Source organism: Canis lupus, chromosome 10, assembly GCF_011100685.1.
Source record: "Canis lupus familiaris isolate Mischka breed German Shepherd chromosome 10, alternate assembly UU_Cfam_GSD_1.0, whole genome shotgun sequence".
Taxonomy (NCBI): Eukaryota; Metazoa; Chordata; class Mammalia; order Carnivora; family Canidae; genus Canis; species Canis lupus.
In genome coordinates, this window is record NC_049231.1 from 38,423,705 (window position 1) to 38,450,827 (window position 27,123).

At 47.9% G+C, this 27,123-nt stretch overlaps 1 protein-coding gene across 3 annotated transcripts in view; it reads left to right on the top strand.

The window, feature by feature from the left end:
- The window catches only part of UXS1 (UDP-glucuronate decarboxylase 1), a 93,625-nt gene that overhangs the window by 56,425 nt on the left and 10,077 nt on the right, over window positions 1–27,123 (top strand). For all 3 annotated transcript variants that reach the window (XM_038550877.1, XM_038550878.1, XM_038550879.1), the window contains 5 exons: window positions 2,968–3,072; window positions 6,014–6,073; window positions 8,947–9,068; window positions 19,344–19,463; window positions 26,065–26,108. In XM_038550877.1, coding sequence (XP_038406805.1) covers window positions 2,968–3,072; window positions 6,014–6,073; window positions 8,947–9,068; window positions 19,344–19,463; window positions 26,065–26,108 — 451 coding nt within the window. The remainder of the gene's footprint in view (window positions 1–2,967; window positions 3,073–6,013; window positions 6,074–8,946; window positions 9,069–19,343; window positions 19,464–26,064; window positions 26,109–27,123) is intronic.

Sequence of the window (27,123 nt, forward strand, 5' to 3'; positions counted from 1 at the left end):
AGAAATCTTTGCCAAATCCAATGTCCTACAGCTTTTTCCCTGTTTTCTTCTAAGAGTTTTATTGTTTTAGGTGTTAGGTTTAGGTCTTTTGTCCATTTTAAGTTAATTTTTGTATGTAGTGTAAGACAAGGATACAACTTTATTCTTCTGTGTATAGATACTCATTTTCCAGGGATCCCTGGGTGGCTCAGCAGTTTAGCGCCTGCCTTTGGCCCAGGGCGCTATCCTGGAGTCCTGGGATCGAGTCCCACGTCGGGCTCCAGGCATGGAGCCTGCTTCTCCCTCCTCCTGTGTCTCTGCCTCTCTCTCTCCCTCTCTCTATCATGAATAAATAAATCAATCAGTCTTTTAAAAAAAAATACTCATTTTCCCAGCACTGTTTGTTAAAGAGATTGTCCTTTCTTCACTGAGTGGCTTGGTATCCTGTCGAAGATCACTGAACTGTGTACACAAGGATTTATTTCTAGACTCCATATCCTGTTCCATTGGTCTGTGTGTCTGTCTTTATGCCAGTAACACACTGCTTTGATTACTGTAGCTTTGTATTGTTTTGAAATCAGGAAATGTAAGTCTTCCCACTTTGTTCTTTTTCAAAATTGTTTTGGCTAGTCAGGGTCCCTTGAAATTCCATATGGATTTCAGGATGATTTTTTTTTTTTTCTGTAAAAATCATTGTTGAGATTTTGATAGAGATGGTATTGCAGAAGTATTTTTAAAATAAGAAGACTTCTTTAAAAATCTCATCAGAAATTTGCTGGAAGTCTTAGCAAGAGGGAAGCCTCACAAATAAATATCCAGCAGATGAGACCCACAGTCTTACACATGTTGTTCTTGCCTCCCTTGAGGTATGGTCATGGTATAGGAGAAACACATCATTTACCAGAATGTTCTGTGAGCCTGCATAGTAACTAGAACCCCTTTCCAAAGATACTGTCTCCATATAACCATCTGCTTCCCTTTCTCCTCGTCTTGGTGGTACTTGTGTATTGAGCCTCCCACATGTGCTTGGGCTTGAAAGACTGAGATAATTAGGGTGAATTGAGTGGAGACCAAGCTCACAGTCTAGAATATCATGCTCTTGTACAGAGCCACTACTTTTGCCCTTTGTTGGAAGATAAGAAACTTGTTCAGCTCTCACCCCTGGTGGGAGAGCATGTTCCAGAGTAACCCCAGCCCCCAGAAGGCACTGCAGTGATTCCCATGCCATCCTGGGCATGACAGGAGATTTTCAGCAGGGGACAGCTGGTGAGTGGATGTGGGTGGGGAGGTAGGGCACTTTCTGGTGGGAGGGGATGTTTTCTGAAAAAGTTGTTTTGGAGAATTTACCATGAGGACTGTTTTTCCCAGTTTATCTTTCGCCTGTCATTTCTGAAACCTAGCCCCTAATGTGCTGTTACCTAAAAGAGAGCAGTGGTCCCTGGATGGGAAGAGGGTGGGAGACCAGGGGAGTGTACCTGTGGGCCCTCTTATATGGGTGCTGAAGCCATGTACAGGGAGGATTCTTGTTGGCAGGGGTGTTTCAGACCACCTGTTCCTTGGCTTGCTATGATGGTGGTGATGTTTTCTCTCACTTGGAGCTGAAGTAGAATGGTGCAGCCCAGACTTGTCTGTAGGGATGGCTTCCTAAACATGCTTATTCATCGCTGCTATTTCACAGGGAGATGTTGTTTCCCAGGGGCCTCTCTGTTGTGTGGCCAGTACAACCCAGGAGAGCAAGGGTTGGGGGTGGCAATGTCACAGTGCATGCCTGTGCATGAGGGGAGTTGTGTAGAACCCACTCGTTTTGCCATTCATGGTTTTAAAAACCACTCTCCTACTGCAGCTTTACTAATGGTAGTACCATATAGTGCTCAAAAAGCTCTAGGTTTGGATTTATATTAAACTGGGTTCAAATCCTGGCTTTGTCATTATTTTAGCTGCTTCATCTGCAAGCTTCTTAATCTCTAGTGTAAAACAAGAATAACAGTACTTTACCCTCAAAATTATGATAATAATTATAATGTGTTTTCAGCTGCTTAGTGATTGGTGTCAAAATCTATGTTCTCAAAATGCCTCCGGCTTAAAACTCAACAGTCTTCATTGTCAGTGCAAGTCCAGCCTCTATCCTGGTATTTAAAGTCTCGTACACTGTCACCATACCAAACTTGTCACTTAGACCTTTCAGAGCCTCAACAGAAATTTTGTCCTTTCTCCTCCATGGTTCACAGTACCCTTACTCCCAAGTAACCCGAGTGTGAATGAGCTCCTGGCCCATCTCTCTGTACAGGCAGGTCCACCTAGAGGCCAGACTCCTTGCCTAGTCTCCTTCATCAGACCAGGATCCTCCAGAGCTGGTGATTTGTCATTTTATCTCCACCCTTGTTCTGTGTCCTTCCTGAAATAGGCATTTGATGACTGAAGTTTCATTATTAATGTTGGTTTCCAGTGTGTCAGGGGGTCATTTTTGTTGGTTTTCATTGACTGATTATTTATTGAGCCACTGAGCAGATGCTTAATAAATAATCAGTCAACGAAAACAAAAATGACCCTCCGACTGTCATCTCAGGGTCTGGTTTTATGTACACAAAATATGTGAAAACAAAGCAACAAAAGCATATTTTAGTGCTTTTATGTCAGATTGGTTTTACAAATCAAAAACCTCGTTTGCTTTAAATTAATATTCATGCTTAATTCAGTGTCTGAAAAATCAGTCTTCATTTTGATTTGCGAACTATATCTGGGATAGATCTCAGAAACAGTCAACTCTGTAATCAGATTTCCTCTCATTAGAGAACAGGCCTAGATAACCAGGCCCCCATGTATTTTTGTTGCAGACAATTAGACTTTATTTTTGTTTAAAGTTCTAATTGCAAAAGCAAATTAGTTCTTATGAAGAATAAAACAGTAACAACTGGGACTTCAGTGAAAGATGCAGAGATGTTTCTAATGTTTTCCTCCAGAATCACCTACTTCCATTTTTGTCTCTAGTTGACCAGATATACCACCTGGCCTCCCCAGCCTCCCCTCCAAACTACATGTATAACCCCATCAAGACCCTGAAGACCAATACGATCGGGACATTAAACATGCTGGGTAAGTTGTCCTTTCCTTATTTCGCAGCTGTTGCTAGGGATACGCCAGACAATTCCAAGCATAGGTCATTGAAGTTCTGTTAAGAGTTTGATCTTGGTCTTTAGATCTTGGTCTCCTTCATCCCCTGTTTGTGCTCTTTCAGAGTGACCTTATGAGCCATCAGTTGTCACAGGGGAACACAGCCATCATAGTAACCAGTCTGCATTCCTCAGTTAAATTCCCAGGAAGAGTGACTACCCAACACTGTGACCACACATCCTTTGCTCACTTTCCCCTCACACCTGGTGTGTGTGCCTCTGGGCTAGAAGAGGCACTGGTGACTCTGATCCGAGGTTGGGTTGGTGCGGACTACACACACGGGGGCTTCTGGAGCACTCCTGGGAGGAGCAGGAGACCGGCATACCTGATGGGGTTGTCCAAGCTGAGTGTCCAAGTCTAGACTGAACTGCAATATTCACTTTGGAAGTGAAAGGTGATGGCATGAGCACCTTTAAAAGTGGCCACCCATGCACGTTCACAAACAAGACCCCTTAGATTTATAGCTGTGGGTGACATGTGCATATTAATGCTTGCATTAGAGACATCTGAAGTTTGACGTGGGTTTCAAAAGCTAGGGGCTTGAATAGTTGCAAAATAGAAAAAAGGAACCACTTTTTAAAATGTCAAGTGAAAAATGGTTTTAATTTTGGGAACATTTAAAACAGCTTCTATAAATGGATTTGGGAAACACAGCACTAAATTTTAATTGAGGAAGCACAGAGACGGGGGATTGAAAGGGCAGCCGGAGATTGGTTTTCGAATCTCTCAGACTAAACACTCTAGGGGGTCAAGCTCTGTGTGAAGTAAAATGATTCATTCTTCTAGTCTAGAAAGGGCATTTGTTCTCTTTGTTGCAACTCCTGCCCTGGCCGCCAGACAAAACAGAGTCCCCATTTCTGCTCAGAGGTAAGACATTGGTAGAGCTGCTTGCTACCCATTCCTGCCACCTGCCCACACACTCTCTGCTTCCCCAGCCACCTTCTTTGTACCCGAGCTAGATGCAGCAGAGGAAAAGCCTCTAAGCCAGATGTTTATAATGATAATGAATACTAATCACTGTGCCCAGGACACATTCCTGTCCTCAGATAAGGATCATCTCAGGCTCTTCTGCTGGGGAACTTGGTGTTTCCTGCAGGAGGTGACATACGGTCCTGGGCACCAGTCATACCAGTGAGGAAGGGACCCTTCCAGAAGGGAGGTACCAGTGAAGTGTTAGGTGGAGAGGACTCTTGAGCCATGGCCCAAGTCTTGAAGTCTGGAAGTCTTGAAGAGGAATGGTAAACTGCTTTCCAGGGCTACAGGGACAAAAAGCTGAAATGGGCGGGGGGCGGGGCAGGGAGGTTACAGGCAGTTGCTAGGCCACAGAGACCCAAGTAAGACTTCTTATGCTGAATGGAGAGAAGTGTTGTCTTTAATCATTTTGCACTTGAGATAAGATGCAACGAACCCCACCTGGCCCCTTCCCAGTGAGGCTCTTCCCTCGCTGTGCCTCCCTATTTCTCTGGGCCCGTGCTCGGCTTCTTCAAGATGAGACTCCTTTGTCTAGTCTGCATAAACCAGGCACTGGAGCAGTGCCCATGGGCTCCCCTGGCTCCCCTGCTGAGAGGTCCATGTGACGATAGAGATGCTCCGTGTCCTGAGTGTATCCATGTCACTGTCTTGCTTGTGGCATCATACTCTAATTTTGCAGGGTTTTACTGTTGAGGGAATTCGGTAAAGGGTTCACAGGATCCCTCTCTGTTAGTTTGTACGACTGCATTTGAATCTACAGTTACTTCAAAAGTTGACCATCAAAAACACCTCAGGATCCTTCCTTTTGAAACTAGAGCTTCTATGGGATAAAGTATAAAGCCTATAAATTCCATGTCCTGCTCTGTCCTGTGTTGCATTGCATCGTGGCATCGGCACAGACGATTTCTAGTTCCTTACTGTTCTGCAGCCCTGTTCTCTTGCTCTTGATGCACATCTTCACTCTTCATGGCTCCCTGCTTCCTTCCTCCTGGTGCTACCTCACCCACACCTCTGGGGCCCCTCATGCTTAGGACATTTCTAGTCACCCAGCTTCCGTAGAAGTGCCTACAGCTTGTGTGTGCCCACCCAGCTCCTTCCCCAGCACTTCACGGGTGCCTTGCTGGACCTCTGCCCCAAGCAGAGCGCTAGCACAGCCAGCCCTTGGGCCTGGTGGCATCTGTGCATGGAGGCACTGTGGGGGAGTACCTTCAGGTTAACTGAAGGGCCAGAGTTTCTTTGCCTTAGGGCTGTGAGCCTCTGATGAACTGCTTAACATTAGAAATCTGAGAGTGTCTGGAGGACTTTCATACTTTCATGACCACCATAGAGCCTGATGTTCTAGGCTGTTCTACCTGTGGGGGGATTTATACAGGAAATGGTTCAGAGCTGGTCACAGGAATGTGGCAGCTCACTTTGGAGAAGCAGAGCATTGAAGGAGACAGGAGAATGGGGTGGAGGGGCCCAGCCAGGGAGACTGCCTCGGGTACACACACAGTGACACATGGTGTGTTGAGGAGGTGGCAGCTGGACGAGTTTGTGGGGAGGATAGTGGAAGTGAAGGTGCGAACAGCCTTGGCTTCTGCCTACCAGCGGTAACCCCAAGCCCGCACCTTCCCAAACTCACAGATTCTCCATTTGGCCCTGCCTCCATTTAGCAGTATCTGACTAAATATTGTGTGTCTGATGGTTCATTTGTATTTTTCTTACTGCTCTTGTTTTTATTTTGGTTCCAACATAGATGCGCTATGAGCCGATGGTTCACAGTGCACAAATGATCAGATATGATTGATGCTAAAAAAATGACATAAATTGGCTACACACATGTGCATATGTAATCTCCCTGTTGCCCCGTAGCCGACTACCTCTCTGATCAGATGTTTGCTTTCTGTAGGACTGGCAAAACGAGTTGGCGCTCGCCTGCTGCTGGCTTCCACCTCAGAGGTGTATGGAGGTGAGTAGCGGGACTCCCACAGGGGCACTTGCTCTGGGCCCAGGGGACTGTATTAGGTGAAGAAGGAGTCAAAAATGAGTCGGGATTCCATTGTAAGAAGGCCCAGCCTACTGTCCCTGTTTGTGTGTAAGGCAGCAGAGAGGCCTACCATCTGAGCCCTCTGTGGTCTGCTCTCAGGGCTGAACCCCTCTTCCTCCTGCCCCAGAACGCTCTCAGAGGACTGTGTTCCTGTCACCTTTCCAGGAAGGCCCTACCACTTACGAACCCACAGAGTGTTTTTTTCCATTCAGCTCTGAAAGGACCCTGGAAATCCTTCATCAGGGATTTCTCTTGCCAGTCTAGCTGGTGCGGGTCATTCTTGGGTGTTAGCAGCGGGAGTGGTGAGCATAACCCACTGGGAACTCGGAGGTTGGCCTTTGCTCACTTGGCGAAGAGATAGGTGCTGATTGCCTCACCTGTTATACAATGATTTCTGGAAGAATCTTAAGTAGATAGTGCCAGAAAACTCTTGAGCCTGTTTTATCAACTTTCACCACCCTCGAGGCCTGTTAAGGAAGCCAGCATTCGGAGCAGGGTGAAGGCTGCATGTTCAGTGCACGCTGATTAACATTTGGTGCTCAGCCAGCTGGTGTGGAGTTGTGGAGAACTGTGTAGTTGAAGCAACAGAAGCGAGGCTCTGACATGGTGTAATCTGTCTACTGCACGTTACTATTTGGGATGGAAAAATGAGGAAGTGAAGGGGCAAAATAGGAAGAGGTGTGTGTTTGTTTTTTTAAATAAGGGAACCAAGTGAAAAAAATAATTACAGAAACAAGGAAATTCTACTAACTGCAGTTCTGTTCTTTGTACTCCCTGTGAAAAGGTAGAAAGCACCATCCACCTTGAATCTCGGCAGTTAAAAGGATCCACCCCCAACCCATTTACCATGATGCTTTTGGAGCAGGCATTGAGTAGACTTAAGTTTCCCCTCCCTGTTGTTTCTGTAGCAAGACTTACAAGGGATCAGTAAATTTCCCTTTAGAGAGAAGATTCCCCTCGGCTTCCTCTGCTGGCTTCATGTGTCACAAGAGGAGGGTGTTGATACATTTCAAAGGGCTCTTTCTAAATGTCCCATATATAAAAGTACTCTTCTTACTGGACCCCTTCTTCTTACAAGGACCCCTGTCCAATCATCTTCCTGTCGCCTTCTTCATTATCTGTATGTCTGATGACAGCTCGTGTCCCTTAGGGTTCTTAAATAACATTGAGATGTGACAGTTCAGCTCCTGTGTTTGATCAGTGCAGTAAACTGACGCTTCATAGGGTGGGTGTTTGATGTCTTAGCCTCCAACATGCTGAGAAAGGGAGATTAATTGGAAATTAGTTTCAACTCCAGAACTTTTATAGCAACAACATGTGAGGATTTTGTAAAGCCTCGTCTTGAACCTCAGTCATCTGGACACCTCAGCCCAGGGTGCCCATCGAGAGGCAGACACACAAGTGTGCCCGATCTTCTCTTTCTTGCATTTGCCAAATTTATGATGGTCTCTTTGGAGTCTAGGTGGCCCAACTCTTGTCACATATCCCCAAAAAAGGTCTGCTATCAATCATCTGTTACATCTGTGTGAAATTAAGTCACTGGCTTTCTTCTCTCAGGGAGTATTCGCCATAGACCTCTTCTCTCATCCTGCAGTAAAACTGTGCTCCCTTCTTAAGAGAATTTTAAACCATAGCAGTGGCTAGAGAGGTCTGGATCTTTGCCTTGATTTCGCCATGTTGTAGAAGGGGTGCCGGCCTCCTGAAGGGGGCCAGCCAGCTTGGGTGCCTGTGCATTCATGTGTTTGTCCTGCAAAGGTCCTATTGTTCCCATGAGCTTGAAGTCAGATTTTGGCTTTAAGATAAGCAAAAAGGGGTGCCTGAGTGGCTTAGTTGATTAAGCATCTGCCTTCAGCTCAGGTCATGATCTTAGGGTCCTGGATCAAGCCCCACATTGGGATCCCTGCTCTTCGGGCAGCCTGCTTCTCTCTCTCTGCTCCTTACCCCAGTCTTTCTCTCTCTCTTTCAAACAAATAAAATCTTAAAAAAAAAAAAAAAAAAAAAAAAAAGATAAGCAAGAAATGAATTTATAATAGAGTTCCTGTGTATTGTCCAGATTTCTTGGCAAAGATTTATACATTCTATACCATGACTGTATGTACCATATACATTAGGTATTAATTCACTTTCCAAAAATACACTTGTGTTAAAAAATAATTTGTTGCTAGAGTTCTTTAAATAATCAGTTCCCTTGGCACATCTTAAAATGTGATTGATTTACACATCAGAAAAACAGGAATTGGGAAGTGTAAAATGTGTGCTAAAGGAACAAGCAGTCATTTGCCTGACACTCCATCCTTCCACCCTACTCAGAAGGGGGAAGTAATAGTCTCACTGAGGTTCTCAAGTTTGTTCTCGTCTTGTTGGCACATGGGAAAATCCTCCTGTTGCACAGAGATGCTCTTAAAATCATTTCAATAAGTACATGCTTTACTATAATTATGTATTTTGTAAATATGAAGTGGAGCCATATATCCCTTCACATAGACTACATTTAACTATAGTCTGTATAATAAGTGTTAAGAACAATTTATGGAAGAGAAGGGACACTTGTAGTTGAGATACCTTGGTCTTTTATTTTTTATCCCTGTAAAGTACTGTCCTTACTTAATATGAGAGATGAGAGCAGTGCATCCTTCTGAAACTTGGAAAATGGCCTGTGCCACGTTGATAGGTATCTCCCCATTTGTAAATGTTTACCTTGGTTTTTCTAGAGCAGCCTTGGACGTCATAAATACTCATTATTCAGAATGCGAATGACTGAATGAACACACGGTCTTACTTTCCCATACTCCTAGATCCTGAAGTCCACCCTCAGAGTGAGGATTACTGGGGCCACGTGAACCCCATAGGACCGCGAGCCTGCTACGATGAAGGGAAGCGTGTTGCCGAGACCATGTGCTATGCCTACATGAAGCAGGTATCAAACCATGTTCTGGGGGTTGTGGTGTAGACATTCAGAACACCTGTTCCATCAAATGCAGAGCACCATACAGGAATGAAACACCATAATGAAGTTTGCCTGACAGTGGCCACTGGGGAAGCTTAGTTTTCTCACTACTGTAACTTCATAGTATTATCAGCAGCTTTTCCTGTGTATGTCCTTTTTAAAAAATGATTTTCTGGAGATAAATTCTTCAGTGTGGAGTGCTACCACATGGCTATGAATGGTACATTTCTCCATTGCTTGATTGCCTGCTAGCAGTTAGTAAAGGCCTCTGTTTTCCTGAAGCCTCCAAATCCAAAATACCTTTTTTAGTTTTCTTTGAGTTATTTAATAGGTATAAAAGTGAATTTGTGATTGCTGTAATTTGAACCTTTTTAGGAATTGTTACTTATATTTATTTACTATTGTTTCCTGATCTCTTAATTATTCAATATTGCTGCACTGGGGGCTTCCCCCTTGGACGACATCATGTGGCAGATCCGTTCACCCATGTGCTACGGCAGAAGGAGCCCACGAGACCGAGAGGTGGAGGGTCTGTGTTCCCACCCCGGCTCTGCCTCCTTGTGCCCTGGACTGTGACCTATCCATCATAGCACTGTCTGTCTCCAGGCAAGGGCCCAGTCTAGTCCATCCTTTCCTCGGTTGCTGTCCCTGAATTTGGACCAGTTTTCTGACATCCTCACAGATGTACCCTCTGGTAAGGGGTGGTACGTGGAGGCAGATTGTTGCAGACTAGAGTCAGATGGTGTGGCCCATGCTCCCAGGACTTAGAGACTTGAGTGTCTGTTCCTGGGAGCAGCATTCTGAGGCCAAGGGTCCCGCCTGCAGTTGAGCTCAGATGGCCATGTGCTTTTGCATGACAGAAGAGGTTTGTCAACGTGTCTAGCAGAGTATCCCTGAACACCTTATTTTTTTTCCAGTGGAGAGTTGTCAGGAGCTTTTTTCCTCATATTTTTAATGAAATACTAACATTAAAGACTCATAGAATACTGTGCTGATAGAGGTATTTATTTATTCTCTTCTTTCTCAGCCAGAGGAAAAACTAATTGCTTTCTGAACTACTTTGGGCAATTGGCTTACATTATCCGTTTATCTTAAGAAACATAAATCAATTCTAGAAAAGACATCTTTGTTGTTCTTGAATCCAGAGTGCCTTCACCCCACAATTTAAGATGGTCTCCCAGATACAAAGAACAACCTCTGGATGGGTATGTTGGTACTTGAGAAAACGAACGTGAGTGCTTAACGGGTACATGTTACATTTTACTGCATAATAAGTATAAAGACTATTGAGTTTCTGGACTGTTTTCTTGTATTTTCATTCTTGTGTTATGTAGTAAATGAGTCTGGTGAGTCTATAGGAGATACCTATTTTCTCAAGATGTGACCTCATGATAATTGTAGTAATAATATAGCCAGCATTTATTGAGCACTGACTATATGCCAGGAACTGTGATACACATCCAGACACTAGCCAGGGTATTCATTTCAAACACAGATTAGCGCTGCATCTGTACATGTCATCAGGCTCATGAGCTCAGGAATATAACATCTAGATAAATCTGGATCTGTCAGCATTTACATTTCTGCCCACATAGGTCTTGGGGGGTTAGTGGCATAGGTAGCATTGCTCTGAAAACTGTAAAGTCATCTTCCCATTAGAAGCCCTTTGTGTATACAGTTGGTCTGTACCTGTGTCCCTAAGAGCCCTGATGAGAAGGTACCTCTGCATAGCAGGGGCCATCATTGTGAAGGACAGTCACTCATTTGAGTGATACCTCTACTATGGAATGTCCGGCATGTGCTTCACCCACAGGAGCCCCTAACAGATGACTATTGCATGGATGGAAAAGTCACATTGGTGGTCAAGTGAATAATGTGCTTCTCCCTGGGACACTGAGGGCTCTACTTGGTAGAGCCAAGTTCTACGTGTGGGAACAGTGTATGGATTACTTTCTCTCTTGGTACTAGGTTTGAGAAGACCTTGTGGAAGAAAAGCTCTGTGTTTTTGAGAAGCTTGGGGTCTTGGCTAATAGCACCCAGTAGTCAGTAGATTCATCCAGGCTCATCACATTATTTAGCACACTTTTGCCCAAGGACTCTTGTCTGCCTGGGTGAGTGTTATGGTCACTGCTGCCTGAAATAGCACCTGCCTCTCATTGCAAGTTGGGACCTGTGAGCTGTGTGATGCAACCACCTTCCCGTAGCACTGCTCCTGCTCCTTCAGGATGGCCATTAGGTCAGGAAGTGACTATGCCTCTGCCCCTGTGGGTGATAAGATCATATCTGGTTCTGGTGGCTGCACAGCAGACAAATGGACATTATATCTCTTGATGTGAGGACAGTGTGGCCAAGGGCAGTGGGATGGGACAGAGGTCACTGTGGCCTTGCCAGAGTTCTAAGAGGCCTGTGAGGAAGGCACAGCATGGGTTTCCCACCGTCCCTCTCCTATCTGTCTTACAAATACTCTGCTCCCTTGCAAGGAGAGCCACAAGTCCAAGACCAGACCCCCTTGGGTTCTCTCTCCCTCCTTAGGATCCATGCTGAGAAGAAAGAAACATGGATGCACCCTGTAGTTCAGAGGTGTTTGTGTTCCTGCCCTGGTGGGAAGCGTGGCCAGGAACAGAAATTATGAGAACACAGATGAGCAGGAAGGAAGAAATGTTACCCATAATCCTATCCAGAGAAAAAATAAGGATAGAACAAAGTGAAATAGATACCACCATGTGAAAATTGTAAAAGATGTAAACATTTAAGACATTAAAACAAATCTTTTACTCAGAATTTTATAGTAGTGATGAGAAAAGAGTGGGTCAGAGCACCTCCTGCCCATATGGTTTTGGCCCCTCTGGGTACTGCCTGGTCTGGGGGAGTTGGGGGTGGCCCTTCAGAGCGTGGCCTGGTCTGTGGGAGTCAGGGGTGGCCCCTCTGGGTGCGGCCTGGTCAGAGGGCATCCGGCCTGGTCAGGGGGCATCCCGGGGTGGCCTGGTCTGGGGGAGTTGGGAGTGGCCCCTCTGGGTGTGGCTTGGTCTGAGAGAGTCAGGAGTGGCCCCTGAGGGCGTGGGCTGGTCTGCCGGGAGTCAGAGGTGGCCCCTCCGGGTGTGGCCTGGTCTGGGAGAGTCGGAAGAGGCCCCTCAGGGAGCGGCCTGGTCTGGGGAAGTCCGGGGTGGCCCACCTGGGCATGGCCTGCTCTGGGGAAGTTGGGTGGCCTCTCTGGGCACGGCCTGGTCTGGGGGCATCGGGGGGTGGCCCCTCTGGGCACGGCCTGGTCTGGGGGAGTCGGAGGGTGGCCCTTGTGGGCTAGGAGTGCCTGGGGTAAGTTGGCCTCTCTTAGGGCTCAGCCTGTAAGGCAGATTTGTTTAATCACACTTCATTCTCCTAACACCTTTGAGGTAGGGGTGAGTAGCCCATTTTACAGATGGAAAAGTGGCTGCAAAACTTGTGTTTAGCTCCTTGGCCTGTAAGTGGAGTTTGAACCCACACCTGGCTGCCTGGCTGCTGATGGCCCTGCAGGGGGCATTGCAGGTGAGGAAGCTTGGCTCAGCAAAAGAAGATGGCAGCTCCAAGTCCAAGGGCCTCAGTGCTCCGGTGAAGCACACACCCAGCGAGGACACCAGAGCCAGCAGTCCACGCAGCTTTGCTCTGGAATTGCCTGCTGCTCCTTAGAGCAGTGTGGTTAGCCAGTAAGGGGCTGTGTTGTGACATGGTCCGTTCATAGTTCTAAATATTCAGACTTTCAGGATGGCATGGTAGATTCAAGACTTTAGGTATACAATTTATGCTGTCTGGAGACATGAGAAAAGAATGACCAGAAAGAAGGGGAAACCATCATCCTTTGGCATATTTTTAATTCATAATTTTAAGAACTTAAACTCTTTTTTTTAAAAAAGATTTTATTTATTCATGAGAGAAACAGAGAGAGAGAGAGAGAGAGAGAGGGGCAGAGACACAGGCAGAGGGAGAAGCAGGCCCTATGCAGGGAGCCCAACGTGGGACTTGATCCCGGGACTCCAGGATCAAGCCCTGGGCTGAAGGTGGCACTAAACTGTGCTGCCCAAACTCTTATTTTTTTACATGACCCATCCCTTCTTAAGTATATATTGTCACTTCATTGTGAAGACTGCATATGGTAGGCGGCTGTGTCTTACTCTGAGTAAATCCAATGAATAAGGATTGAGAATATAGTCAAAGTAAATAGAGGTATGAATAATCTTTTTCTAAAGATGTTAAAGATCTGTTCCTAAAGAACTTTTCTAAAGATCTAAAGGAAGATTTTTCTCTTTTCCAAAGGATTCTCAGAATAATGAGTTCATTTTCACATATGGAAATGCCCTAATGTATTGGAAATAGAACTTGATTTCCCAGAAAAATCTGTCCCACATTCACATTTCAAAACACGTCCTTCGGGGAAAGAGAAGATGCAAGTCCTGTGAGTCTCCTTCCAGGAGGTGGAATGAGATGGAACCCAAAGAGGATTTTGACCTTTACAAAAACATGGGAAAAATGAAAATAGTGTTCAAAGTTTGTTTTGCATCCCAGAGGTGGTACTCACCCTGAGCCCCTTCCCCAGGAGCCCCACTCAGCATCACACTGGATGCCTGGGCTCTGACCTGTGTGGGAGCATGTGAGCTTACTCTTGATTTATTCTGTTCATGTTAGCAAGGTGTGTCCTTGGGTATCAGAAGAGCCTAAGAGAAGTTATTTTGGGGGGTCTGAGAAAGCTAAAAGATTCATGGTAATTGCTTCTTTGTTTTACGTCATCCTGGCTTCTGTAGGGTTTCATAGGAATGCTCAAATACTGGGAGAAACCTGTCCTTTGAACTTGTCAGAGACGAATTAAAGTGTATTTTCTTTGTGCACTTGGATGCAATGCTTTTGTAAATGTGGGGACTTTAAATGTGGGGACTTGTCTGCATGCTGTGGTTGGTGCTTGGTGTGCATTGTAGCTCACGGCCCTGCACAGGTACGACTCTCTGGAGTCCGTGGCCCACCAGCTGGGGCTGGGTCTGCAAAACAAGCCACCATTTGTAAATCTGTAGATTGGCAGAGCAGAAAGGCAGCTCAGAAATCATCCAGTGGCCAAGTCCACTAGCCTTGAGGGTTTTATTCTCTGGCATCAGAAACTTTTAAGAAATTAGAGGGTTCAGATGTATATTTTAGTTTAAAAAAGAATTGAGGGCAGCCCAGGTGGCTCAGCGGTTTAGCGCCGCCATGGGCCCAGGGTGTGATCCTCGAGACCCAGGATCGAGTCCCACACCAGGTTCCCTGCATGGAGCCTGCTTCTCCCTCTGCCTGTTGTCTCTGCCTGTCTCTCTCTCTCTCTCCTGTCTGTGTTTCTCAGGAATAAATAAATAAAATATTTTTAAAAATAAGTAATAATAATAAATTGATACTCGGGGCACCGGGGTGGCTCAGTGGGTGAGCATCTGCCTTTGGCTCAGGTTATGATTCCGGGGTCCTGAGATTGAGTTCCACATCAGGCTCCCTGCAGGGAGCCTGCTTCTCCAACTCTGCCTGTGGCTCTGCCTCTCTCTCTGTGTCTCTCATGATAAATAAAGAAAATATTTTTAAAAATAGATATTCAACAAGCAGCTAACAAATCAGATGTTTGAAGGTAGTGTTCACCCTTCGGTGTGAAGACCTGGGGCCTGGACTTGCCCACCATAACCTTGGCTCCTGGCTCTGCCACTTGCTCATCAAGCCCTTCCCACATCTAGAAACAGAGTAGTATTTGCCCCCTCCTGGCCTCACTGTGAGCATTGGCCTAACCTGCTGCACAGAGAACACTCTGGACTGATAGTTAAGGCCAAAGCAGGGCTATTGAGGGAGATTGGCAGGCAGACACATCACTGCTATCCCCTGACCTTGTATGGCCTTGTCCCTTTGCCACCATCAACAGTGAATTGCAGCTTCTTAGCACCTGGGAGAGTCATGCTCAGCAGGATTGCTCTGTGTTCTGTAATGGCCTCCATCCTCCCGCCAGGTAGGGGCAGACCCCATTAGGATGCATTTAGGAGAGGCCACAGGGGAATTACAGGGTTCACTGTTTAGCATCTCATGACCCTGTTGCTTTTGTGATGTGCAAGCACTTCTCCCAGAAGCATGGGAAAAATCATGGAGGCTTCATAGAGTCAGGACCGTGGTACCAGGAAGCACTTTGCTATTTCTCCCATCCTTGCCCTAGGTCCCCCTTCAGGGCAGGCTGCCTGTAGCATGGAGAGGGTGGCAGAGGGAAAGCTCTTGGTCAGCAGCTGCTCCTCCCTACGCAGGGCTTCTGTGTTCCATCCTCTGGCGCCTGCCATCAGTGAAGACGGTGACTGTGATCCTGTGTTCAGTGGCTTGAGATAGTACTCACCAAGGAATGAGTGCATTTAAAAAAAAGAGCTTTTGGGGGAGAGCCCATTTAATCCTGGCAACCTTTCTGTCCTCTGGAGATATTTGAGGAGGGAAGAGTGGTTTGTTCCTTCACTCTGTCTCTGGGGTTACTGCTGGTTGATCAGACAGGCCTGCCTACCAAGCCACTCACCCCTCCCGGGCAGTAGAGGTAGGGAAGGAGACATTCTGATGGCAGCTCACCCATGTTTATTGTAGCCTGACCACTATTTGCAAAGCCCAGTTATCAGAGCAAGCCACGTGCTCTTTCCCTGCTTATGTTTATATATGCTCACTTGCGTGGTGCCCTGAGCATTGCCTTCTCTAAAGTTTCTACTGGTTTTATATTGTTATAACTCAAACTTGGAGGAGTCGTCCTGATGTTTGATAAGAACTTCCTGACAGTTGGAATTATAATTGAATGACTCTTGGTCCCCACCTGGGACAAAACTATGGGCACTAGGAAACCAGCCATTCTTTTTTTGTTTTGTTTTTTAAGATTTTATTTATTTATTCGTGAAAGACACAGAGAGAGGGGGCGCAGAGACAGAGACACAGACACAGGCAGAGGGAGAAGCAGGCTCATGCAGGGAGCCCGACATGGGACTCAGTCCCGGGTCTCCAGGATCACGCCCTGGGCCGAAGGCGGCGCTAAACTGCTGAGCCACCTGGGCTGTCTGAAACCAGCCATTCTTAGTGACTGGGCAGTTCCTTGCCTGAATCACTGTTGTGTGTGTGCATGCACGCATGTGCAGAGACCCTGCCTTGTGCCATGGTGGAAGCTCAGGTGCACCAGTAGTCGGCAGGACCCTGTCCCTGGCAGGTGGAACGTTGAATGTGAGTTAAGAGTTTGTGCATGTGTTTGCTCATTGGTCCTTCAGAGCAGAGTCTTCCTGAAGAGGCATCATGGCCTGGTGGGCACCTTCTGGGTTTGCATTCAGGGAAGTAGGCTGTGGATCAGACACAGGCCTGAGATGGAGAGTAATTATACTTTCCTCCAGCATGTGTGTGTGAACACTCAACTGGACTGGCACCATAAACAGCTGTGTCAGTATCTGCTGAGGTCCGCCCTCCCACTTGGGGTCTTGGCAGGATCCCAGGGGATGAGGGCTGATGGACTGAGTTGGAGGTGGTCATTGTGTCGTGATGAAGCAGAACACAAACTCCAGAAGATGCCAGCATGTGAGAGGAGAGCAGGTCTTAAGTTGAATGAGCCCTTGGGTTTATGTTTCTTTCATTTGAGTTTGAGACCTGGAGTTTCCAGAAAAGCATGGTGGCTATCCCAGCAAGTTTACCTGGTCAGAGGTATTATCCTGTAGCACCAAAGGTTACAGTTGAAATGGAAAATCAAAACAAACAGACCTGTGTAGGTGCTGGCCAGTTCCTGTCTGCAGAACACAGCTTCTATTAGGCTGTGTTCTGGAAGGTTATTCTCAAGGACAGAGAAGTCCAGAGGATGAAAGCATTTGATTTGTTGCAACCTTGCATAGCCCAGTGAGCTTCCCCCTGCTGGGTGTGTGGGTTTGACTTTTGTAAATTTGATGAGGTTTTTCCAGCCTTTTTCTAGAATAACTCCACATTCATTCACTTCTGATTCTTTCTTCATCTTACTAATTAAATGCAAATTGATACTTTTTGAGTTCTTTTCTATTGAGATCAACATCTCTGCTGCTTTCTTCTCTACTCCCCATTTTGGAAATAGTCTCTGGTTAGTTCAGTGGAGAAAAGAGTTGATTTATTTCTGGACCTAGGATTATAGCTCGTACCTTAATCCTAAAACTCTGAGTAGCTGGTGTGGGCACTATAATGCATTGCTGGGAGGAACTAGCAAAAATATAGCCCTCTGGTTTCTAGAAGTGAGCTGTGTGCTGAATGGATCCATGCTTCTCATGTGCTTCAAATCTCGGTGCACATAAAAACTGCTCGTGTTTGTCTAGTAACTGGTCCAGAGACATGGGCAGAGATGGCCAGCCCGGGGAGCTCTGGCACAGAGAGGCCACATGAGCCCCTGGGACACTGTACCTCCTTACCTCCCACTCATCACACTGCTGGAGAAATCGGTGCTAAATCAGCCCCGTTAGTTGAGGGTCCTTTGGATCCCAACCTGTGCCAGACCTAAGGTGGTAGAATTAGAAAACCTTCTGGACAAGTAGAGACAACAGTAGCAACCCGTGCTTTTTGCTCCCAGGCCCGTGCCAAGGGTTGTGTGGGGATTGGCTTCCCTTAGTGCGCCCCTGTAAGGTGAGCACTGCCCCCTCCGGGTATAGTATGGCTGAGCGAGGTTAAGTGGAGGTGGACGGCACACAACTGCCCGCAGATGGTCTGAAGTCTAATGTGCAAAACAGGTGAGGGATACAGACGCTGTGAAAGTCCGCTAATTCAGGGTGTGATTAAAAACATTTAACTTTTTTAAAAAAGATTTTATTTATTTATTCATGAGAGACACAGAGAGAGAGGCAGAGACACAGGCAGAGGGAGAAGCAGGCTCCATGCAGGGAGCCCAATGTGGGACTCAGTTCAGTCCCGGGACTCTGGGATCACACCCTGGGCTGAAGGCAGACGCTCAACCGCTGAGCCACCCAGGTGCCCCCAAAACTTTTAACTTTTGATTCATGAAGAAGCAGCCTGTGAAATTAATAGTTGCATGAGATAGATTTGAGAAGGCTCTTGGGGTTTAAAAATCACACGTGGTGGGCAGCCCGGGTGGCTCAGCGGTTTAGCACCACCTTCAGCCTAGGGTCTGATGCTGGAGACCCGGGATCGAGTCCCACGTCGGGCTCCCTGCATGGAGCCTGCTTCTCCCTCTGCCTGTGTCTCTGCCTCCCTCTCTCTCTCCCTCTCCCTCCCTCTCTTTCTCTCTCTCTCTTTCTCTGTGTCTCTCATGATAAATAATCTTTTTTTTTAAAGATTTTATTTATTCCTGATAAACACACACAGAGAGAGGGGGGGGGGGGCAGCGACACAGGCAGAGGGAGAAGCAGGCTCCATGCAGGGAGCCCGACGTGGGATTCGATCCCGGGTCTCCAGGATCGCGCCCTGGGCCAAAGGCAGGCGCCAAACCGCTGCGCCACCCAGGGATCCCGATAAATAAAAAATCTAAAAAATAAATAAAAGTAGTAAGCACACTTTCCTAATTAAGTATTTGAAAATATACCTTTCCCGGTTACAAAAGTAATGCACACTTATTGTAACAAACAGAAAGATTTAAAAAACAAGAAAATGAACACCTGTAAACCCACCATGTAGGGATAGCTGTTCTCAATAATGTTGGTACTAGTCTGTCCAGGCCTTGTAGCTAATAGTCTCTAGGGGGCGCTGCGCTGTCTTTGGTTTTTCACTAGAACAAGTCTGTTTGCTTCCAGAACAGACTGGGGGTGTAGGGCAGTGTGCCTGTTTACGGATGCGTGTGTGTCCCGCCTTTTCCAGGATAAAGCACTTGCTTGTTTTCCTTCATATCATTCATTGTCATTCATTGACGTTTAAATCACTATTGAGCGATAAACTTGTGTGAAATACTATGTGAAGAAGATTATAAAAGAGTAGGCATAGCATGGCTCTATTTGGGGAATATACTTACTTACTGGGGAAGAAAGTATTCTGTAAATATTTTTACCCCTTGTACTATTTGCTACCTCAGAGGTTCTCTGCCAGAAGGTCAATTCCAGTGGCCTGATGGCAGTGGAACTGGGGACACATTGGAGTTTGTTATAACTCTGTGCAGTCTTCAGACTTGTTAGTCAATGTATTATAGAGACACAACCAGAAAGCCACTTTCACACAGGAGCGAAAAGCTGGGATGTTTTCAGACTTGCTTTATAAGCCAGACACTGGAAACACAAAGCGAAATGCATCCCACATCCTCTTCTCCTGTTCTAGGAAGGCGTTGAAGTGCGGGTGGCCAGGATCTTCAACACCTTTGGGCCACGCATGCACATGAATGACGGCCGGGTGGTCAGCAACTTCATCCTGCAGGCGCTGCAGGGCGAGCCACTCACGGTAGGTGCGGGCCTTGGGGTGGGGTGTCGCGGGTGAGGGTGTGGCAGAAGGAGCTGGCAATCTGCAGGCAAGCAACCAAGGAGCCGTGCCTCGGGGGATTACTTTCCCAAGGTTGCCCCTTTGCCTTGGGGACCCCCTGCCGCTCTTAGTAAGGAGGAGGGAAGTGTGGGGGCTCGAATCCAGAAGCATGAAGGAGCCCTGGTGTTGTTACCTCCAGGCACACAGATAGCCTAGTGCGTGGGCTGCAGCCTGGTCCACACTGCGCAGTCTCAGAGTGTGTCTGCCTGCATGGCCTGTCTGCAAAGATCTCTCCAGATGTTGTCCCGGCCCACAGGCTATAACCAGGGCCATGTGTATTCTCGATGCCCCGCAGGGTTGCTGAGAAATGTGGTCTTAGTGGTTTCCTTAGTGATGTCCAGAAGCATGCCCTCTGCTGATCACACCCAACCTGGGAGGCTTCTGGAGCTCAATGGTCTAGGGTCAGTGGTTCAAGGGTGCAGTACCAGTGCCTGGGGCGTTAGGGTAGGCAGCTCATTCCACATGTGTCCCCACTGCCCCCTGTCACCTCCTCGAGGAAGAGTGGCCCTCAATTGCTCTAGAGGGGTTTGCTGAATTAGTTCAGTTGGTTTTCTCTTTGGTTTTGCTGAATCCTTAGTGCTCTCTCTCTCTCCTCTGTCCTGCTCTTCTCATTCCTCCTCCTCCTGGCTGCCGCACGTCTCTGCTCTTCTAGCCCTGTCGACACATAGTGCTCTGCTGCTACAGCCTGGTGGTCTTGCCCTAAGAAGATCCAGAATCGGGCCCCATCCACCTCTCCTCCCATTGTTCCTGGTCCTCACTGCCCTGCACTCCCTGTTTATTGCCCTGGCCTCCTAGCGCTCATTCTCCCTGTCGGGAGAGCCTTTCAAGAAAAGTAGCAGCTCAGGGGCTTTCATCTGAGAGTGTGATGCACAGGCCTCGCCGTGTACCCCAGCTTTGCCCCTGCTGTTCTGCAAGCTCAGTCCCTTGCTCCCACCTGTCCCAGGAGCACATTCCTTCCGGGCATCTTCTTTTTCAGCCATCCTCTCACTGGGGGAGCGCTGGACCATTTTACGTGAGATGACACCCAGCCACCCCTCTACCTGTCCGTACCTGTTGTTTTCACTGAACAGACTGAAGTATTATTTTTCCAGGCCCCAATTCCACCTCGAGTGTAAGCTCTTTGAAATCAGGAGCCGGTTCCATTCATGGCTGTGTCCCCAGCTGCCAGAAGGATGCCCGGTGCCTAGGCAGCCCATGATAAATGCTGGTCAAGCTAAGGATTGGGGTTACAGAGGCTGTTTGCTTTTGGGCTGAGCTCAAGTGCCCTGTACCTTGTTCTGGAAGTAGTGATCGTAGTGTTACTGCCAGGCAAAACTGCCTCACATCCGCGCTCCCTTTCTGCCTGCTGTTTGCATTCCAAGAGCACCTGCATGGGGACCCCTTAGTCCAGCTGCCCTCAGGGACACTCCTGGAGCTTTTTTAGCCCCTGCCCTAACTCTCCTCACCCCTGAGATGCTGCTTTGTTTGCAGAGCAAACTGGTAAAAGCCTTCTGAGAAACAGTTTGAACGATTGCCTCCCAGGCAGCGGCTCTGGCCCAAGTGTCAGGTGGGACAGAAGTCCCTGGCCCTCCCGAGGAAGCACCTGTTGTGGGCAGAGGTGATAACTCACGTGCTGTTGCTTGGCCGCCAGGACTCTGGGGCCGGGGAGCAGGGTGGCTGGTGCCATGCCCGACGGCAGTGAGTCCAGCATGCAGCAGTTTGTCATTTTCTAGGCACTTCCAGTGGCAGGAGTCTTCAGGGAGGCCTTTCAGAAGTGTGTGGTCCCCTCATCCTGCAGGATTCTGTTTCCCTTCATCCTTTGCTGTCCATTGAGACGACATCTCTTGTGTTTGTCAGAGGGCTCTGTGGAGAGGTTCTGGAGGGGTTCATGGCTCTCCTTCCATCCCATCTTCGAGAACATTTTATTTATCAAGCGAGCAGAGTAAGGAGGCCCATCCATCCTTTCCTTTCCTACTCCATTTCCAACAAGTTCTTTCCAATACTGAGGACCTCTTTTTGTGACCGCTCGGTGTCTGGCCTTCCCTTTTCTGAGCTGCCTTACCACTTGCCTTCCAGCTGCTTTCACCCCACAGCCCTTTGTTATCTCACCTTGGGGCAAATTTCCTTCTTTGGGCCTGTCCCATATCTGGAGTCAGAGGTCTGTCAGGGTAACTGGGGGAGGACTTCGCTGAGTTTTACAAGTCACGCAGAAGCTGTTTCTAATTCTAGCGTCTGCATATGGAAGCTCAGAAGATACTGTGTTTCAATTTAGAAAGTTTAGAAAATAGATGGTAAGGTTCAGGTAGAGTAAGCATATTGTCTGCTCTGAAGGTCAGTCAAAGCCCTCGCACATCTGCACTTGTGAGCATGTGCATATTCGTATTAGGGTTTGATTCTGTTTTGTCCCCTTACTGTGATTGATTCCAGTTTGCAGATGACGGGGAACAGCTTGATTGAGATGAATTTTTCCAGATGTGGCAAAATTAGGGTTTGGGCCCCGGTATGTATCTTTTTAAAAAGCCATGCTGTTTTTTTCTAAGGGGAAATTTTGGAGAAACCATGCTTCTAAGACCAAAGTCTGCATTTTATTTATCCTTTGTATCTACAGTGTGATATTGGGAAGTGAGGTTTTAACTTTGGACCTTTGTTCATGGAGGCACATGAGACACAGCAGTGGATTGGAAATGGGGAGTGCTCCCCATGCAGCCCCACAGTGCTCCTCATGCCCTCTATGTTCTTTGTGCTCCCCTGCAGGGCTCCCTGTGCTGTCCCTCGTACCCCACTGTGGTGCTCCCCTTGCCCCCCCCCCTTTGTTGTTCTCCCCTGCAGGGCTCCCCTGTGGTGGTCTATGTGCTCCCCCCCCCTCCCCTGCAGGGCTTCCTTGTGGTGGGCTGTGTGCCCCCCGCTGTAGTGCTTCCTGATAGTACTCCTTGTGCTCTTGGCTGCCTGTCTGTCTGCACACCCATTTGCCTCTCCCTGTTGGTGATTGCTGAATCACTGTGCTGCTTTGACCTGCACACAGCCCTGGTCCCCCAGACCTGAGTGTCCTCGCACCTCTCTCATTCTGGGAAATGCCACCAGAGCTGCTACAAACCTGGCTGTCTTCTCTTAGAGGAAAACAAGGCAGCCATGGGAGCCTTGCAGGGTGTTCACCATCAGCACCAGGCCCTGTGTTAATCATGTTTTGGCATTTGTTGCTTATCTACTTTTGGCCAGGCCTGTAAGTGAGATACAGTCTCTGACCTGGTGTGCCTTATCATCTGGCAGGGAGTGGGGGTGTGGGGGTTGCAGGTGCTCCTGAGGCCAGGGTGGGCATATTTGCAGGGGGAGGTGGAATTGCATCTTCTCTCTCACACATAGTGTTTTTTACTTTACTTATTCATCGTTGCACATGCGTAGAATGAATAGTACACACAGGAGTTAACAATTATGGTAAAGACTGAAGATGTATGTAGTATATATAGGGAGGCTGATTTAAACCAGAATAGAAATGAACAGTAGGACACACTACAGAAACTCAAACCCAACAGGACTTTACCAGGATACCAGGGAGAAGGGTCCAGGGGCACTGCTTATGTTGCATTTTAACTGTGTGCACGCACTGGAGCACATCTCCTCTCTATCATCGACAGGACCCAGGACAGTCGTGCATGGGGTTCCCCGAGAACCACATGTTCCTGCCACAGCCTGGTGCAGCCCCCCCCCCACCCCCGCCCTGTGAGGAGGACTTTTCCTCAGAGGCCCAGGTGCCACCCACATGGGCACCAGGTGGGACTGCCGTGGGGGTGGTGCCGAGCAGGCTTTAGTCACTGAACCTTTCAGGGAGCAAGCTGAATGCCCTTTGACTGGTGCCTGCAGCTCAGCTCTAGGCCCCTCCAGCCTTATGGGGATGAGTCAGGTAGCAGGGGTGCCTAAAGATAACCTGGCATTCTGGGCAACAGCACCCCCTCCAGGAGGGCACTCTGATTGAGGCGGCAGTGAAACACTTCAGCAGATGCCATTTATTTCAACCTTCAGGAGCTTTTATGGACTTCGCAGTGCAAGGCTCTAAACCTTTGGGTTAAGTCGTTTTGTGACTTTCAAACCACAGAACATTGCCATCATGATTCTCTTGTTCCTTTTGTTGAGAAGGTGTTTGGTGTGATTCTCCAGAACCCTGGAGGCCCATCTCACCAACCCCTGGCTGTGGCTCAGCCAGCCAGCAGTGCTGAGTCACATCGGGTAGGACAAAAGACTGCCCCTGCATGTTTTTCTGTGGGGTCGGCTCTGGTACGTCACAGCTTGGAGGGCTGATGGGAGTGAAGACCAGGCCTTGAGCCAGACTTGGTGAAGGCCCTTGCTGCTCTGCACATGCTGTGGGCTTCCTGTGAATGTTGCCGGCACACGGCAGACAGCAGACCGGCTGACCCACTGTTGCAGTGACCTGACCGGGGTGGGTGGGAGGGTGCAAAGAACGTAGGCAGTGGTGTCTGGACCATCAGCATTGACTAGGCCAACCCAGGAACGGTAGGTACATGCAGGCAACTGAAACAAACAAACAAACTGTACATACAGCTCAACACACAAACCTCTGTGTTCTGGGTGCTGTGACTCTGATTGATGGGTGTTGCCCCACTCTCATACTCACTTTATAATGTGGGAGAATGGTTCAGTGCCAGCTTACTGTGGCCCATAGTTGACAGCTGGAGTTACAGGCAATTCTGAACTTATTGATGCACTGGGGTAAAACAAAGACTTCTAGAGTCAGGGTAGATTTTCCTGTCCTGGATCCCCGTTGCTGCAGTGCTCAGGGCTTCCACGACCTCATCTGTAATGAGGTTGCATAAAAAATAATGCAGATGTGTCCCACCTGTGGGACTCCTCAGGTGCAGGTGGATTTCCAGGATGACAGGCCGGCGATGCAGTCGTAGATGGACTTCGCCATCCTACTTCCTATTTACTGGGCCCATGGCTTCCTTTCTGATTGCCCAAATGTACCAGATGGGTCCGCAAGACCAGGGAATTGGGTTCAGGCAGAGATGCCAAGATGCCTGCTTCTAAGAGGCCCATTCATCTTTCTTCAACATTCCTTTACTGAGTTTGGCTGTTGTACTTGTGTCCTTTGGACAGAAACCTCTGTAAATCGGTTCTCTAACCTTTCCTCACTGGAAGGGCTTCTGCCTAAGTAGGTAAATCTGGTGCCCTTTTGATATTGGTATATGCAAATACTTATTAAGATAACGAAAGCAGCCTTCTAAACCTGCTTTTCAAAAAAGGAAAAGGCACTGGGTGCCTGTGAGGCTTGCTTTTCTTCCCTTCCATTGTCCTCCCCATCTGCTTCTCAGATCTGGTGGCCTGAGCCCAGGGAAGCCCTCTGGGAAAAAAGCATAGGCCAATGAGGCTGGTGTGGAGCTAGTGTGGGCTGTGGGCTGTTGGCTGTTGGCCTCCGCTCCTTTTTGGCATCAGGGCAGGAGACACCAGTGTGATTCCCTTTAGGTGCGGAGATCAGGCTTTTCTAGGAGTCAGTCCCTCCTCCTAGCTACCCTCTTTCTTTCCCCACCAGCAAGCAGACAGAAGCCCGTGGTTCCTTCTCTGTGACCGTAGGGTAAGGGACTGCCTCAAAGAGCCTGTGTCTCTCCATTCTCACTAAGTGTCTAAACTGCAGGACCTACGAGGTTATTGTTCGTACATGTTTGTGGAGCCCTGGTGGCCTGCAGCTGAGGTGGGGCGCAGGGGAGCTGGTGCCGTGCCGTGTCTGGGGAGTTCATAGCTTGGGAAAGTGGGCTGAGTGGCAGAGGTTAGAGGGATAGGAGAGGAAGGCTGAGCGTGAAGGGCAGAGCTGTTCATTGTGGCTGGAGGAACGAGCCAGAGAAGTATCAAAAGGAGAGGGAGCATTTGGACAAGAGGGTCTGTAGCTGGTGGAGGGGAGGAACTGAGTGGGGGCCTGGCGACGCGGCAACATATGGGGAGCACAGAAGAGTGCGAGGGCCTCCCCCTTCCTCCCTTCCTCTGCCTCTGTCTCCTATCTGGAGTTTCCTGGTTTGTTCCCAAACTTGGCTGCATGTTAGTAATCACCCGGGGAGCTGGCTGTAAAAGTATCAGGAGGCTCACCTCCTCCTTCCCAGAGATTCTGGGACTAGTCTGACTGAACGCCCAGCTGTTCCAATGTGCGGCCCCCAGGCACTACCTACCGCTCTTGCCTGTGCATGTGCACAATGTTCCAGGGTGCAGGCCTCAGGCACTACCTACCTCTCCTGCCTGTGCATGTGTCCATCAATCACCCTGCTGGACTCAGAGACCTGGGAGCCTCACATAATCCCTGACTCGTCACAAGACAGTAATAGCTGACTCCTCCCACTACTGACTTTAGAGGACAGACTTGATACATGCATGCATGCACTTTCTCACCGTTGGGACATAACTTGAAGTACAGAGTGAGTTGTGGTCTCACTGCCTCTTCCGTGCTAGATCTAGGGTCAGACTGTGCCGCTGGAGGCTTAAGGAACCCTGTTTTCCCATGATAGTGTGGTTTTCTCAGGAGGCCTAACTGTTGCTTTCCTCCTAGGTGTATGGGTCCGGGTCGCAGACAAGGGCATTCCAGTATGTCAGGTAAGGCAGCTGGGCCTGCTGCCCACAATGCAGCCTTAGTGCTGCTTCCAGCAGAAGTGGTGCAGACTAAACAGCCTGTGTCTGTTTTGTATGTTCATTATTTTCACATCTCTAACGTGGCTTGGATAAAAGGATTTTAATTTTCAGATGGGAAAGCCCTTGAGCTTCTCCATTTAAAAGGTAAAATTTTACAGGTGCCTGCCTGGCCCAATACGTGGAGCATGCAACTCTTGATCTCAGGGTTGTGAGTTTGAGCCCCATGTTGGGTGTAGGCATTACTTAAAGAATCTTTAAAAAAAAAGTTAAAATTTTACATATAAGGCTGATATTTATGACTCATGTGCTAATCTTTTACTGCCACCTAGTGTTTCATAAGGAAACTCACCCAGTTCCTGAGGGCAACTTGATTTCAGATCATACCAATTGGAGAGCTGGCCTTAATCATCCAGCAAACCCTACAGATGCTGAAATCAGACCCATTTTAATCGTGGCTTTCTGGGGAGGTTGAAATTGTCCTCATTAAGGGAAAGAGAAGATAGTCTGTTCTCATGTTGTCAAATTTTATATTGGAACTGAATGCGGATGAAAATATATTCGAGAACCTTGTCAAGTAGTCGCACGTGGTAATTATTACCATTTTCTTGTTAATTCGTGTAAGGCTGGTATTCTCATTGGTCAGTTTGGGTGGTGACATTTTAAAATGCAGTTTGGGTTCTGAGAGAAGAGTTACCCTATAAACATTTGCATAGACCAAAATATTTCTACACATGACACATTTATTATAAATTCTGTTTAAGTTTCTGATATCCTGAATCATCGTAAAATCCAGTTCTATATTTTGGTACCATATATTTTCACTTTGCGATGCAAATACCCTGGAATGCCTATCAGCTGGAAAATGCTGTTCCTGTTGTGTCCTGAGGCCATCTGGGGGTGCTCTAAGCAGTGAAGTGGTGGCAGGGTGGCAGTGAGGGTACAGGTCTGGGCCACCTCACCGAGAGCAGCCACATAGACT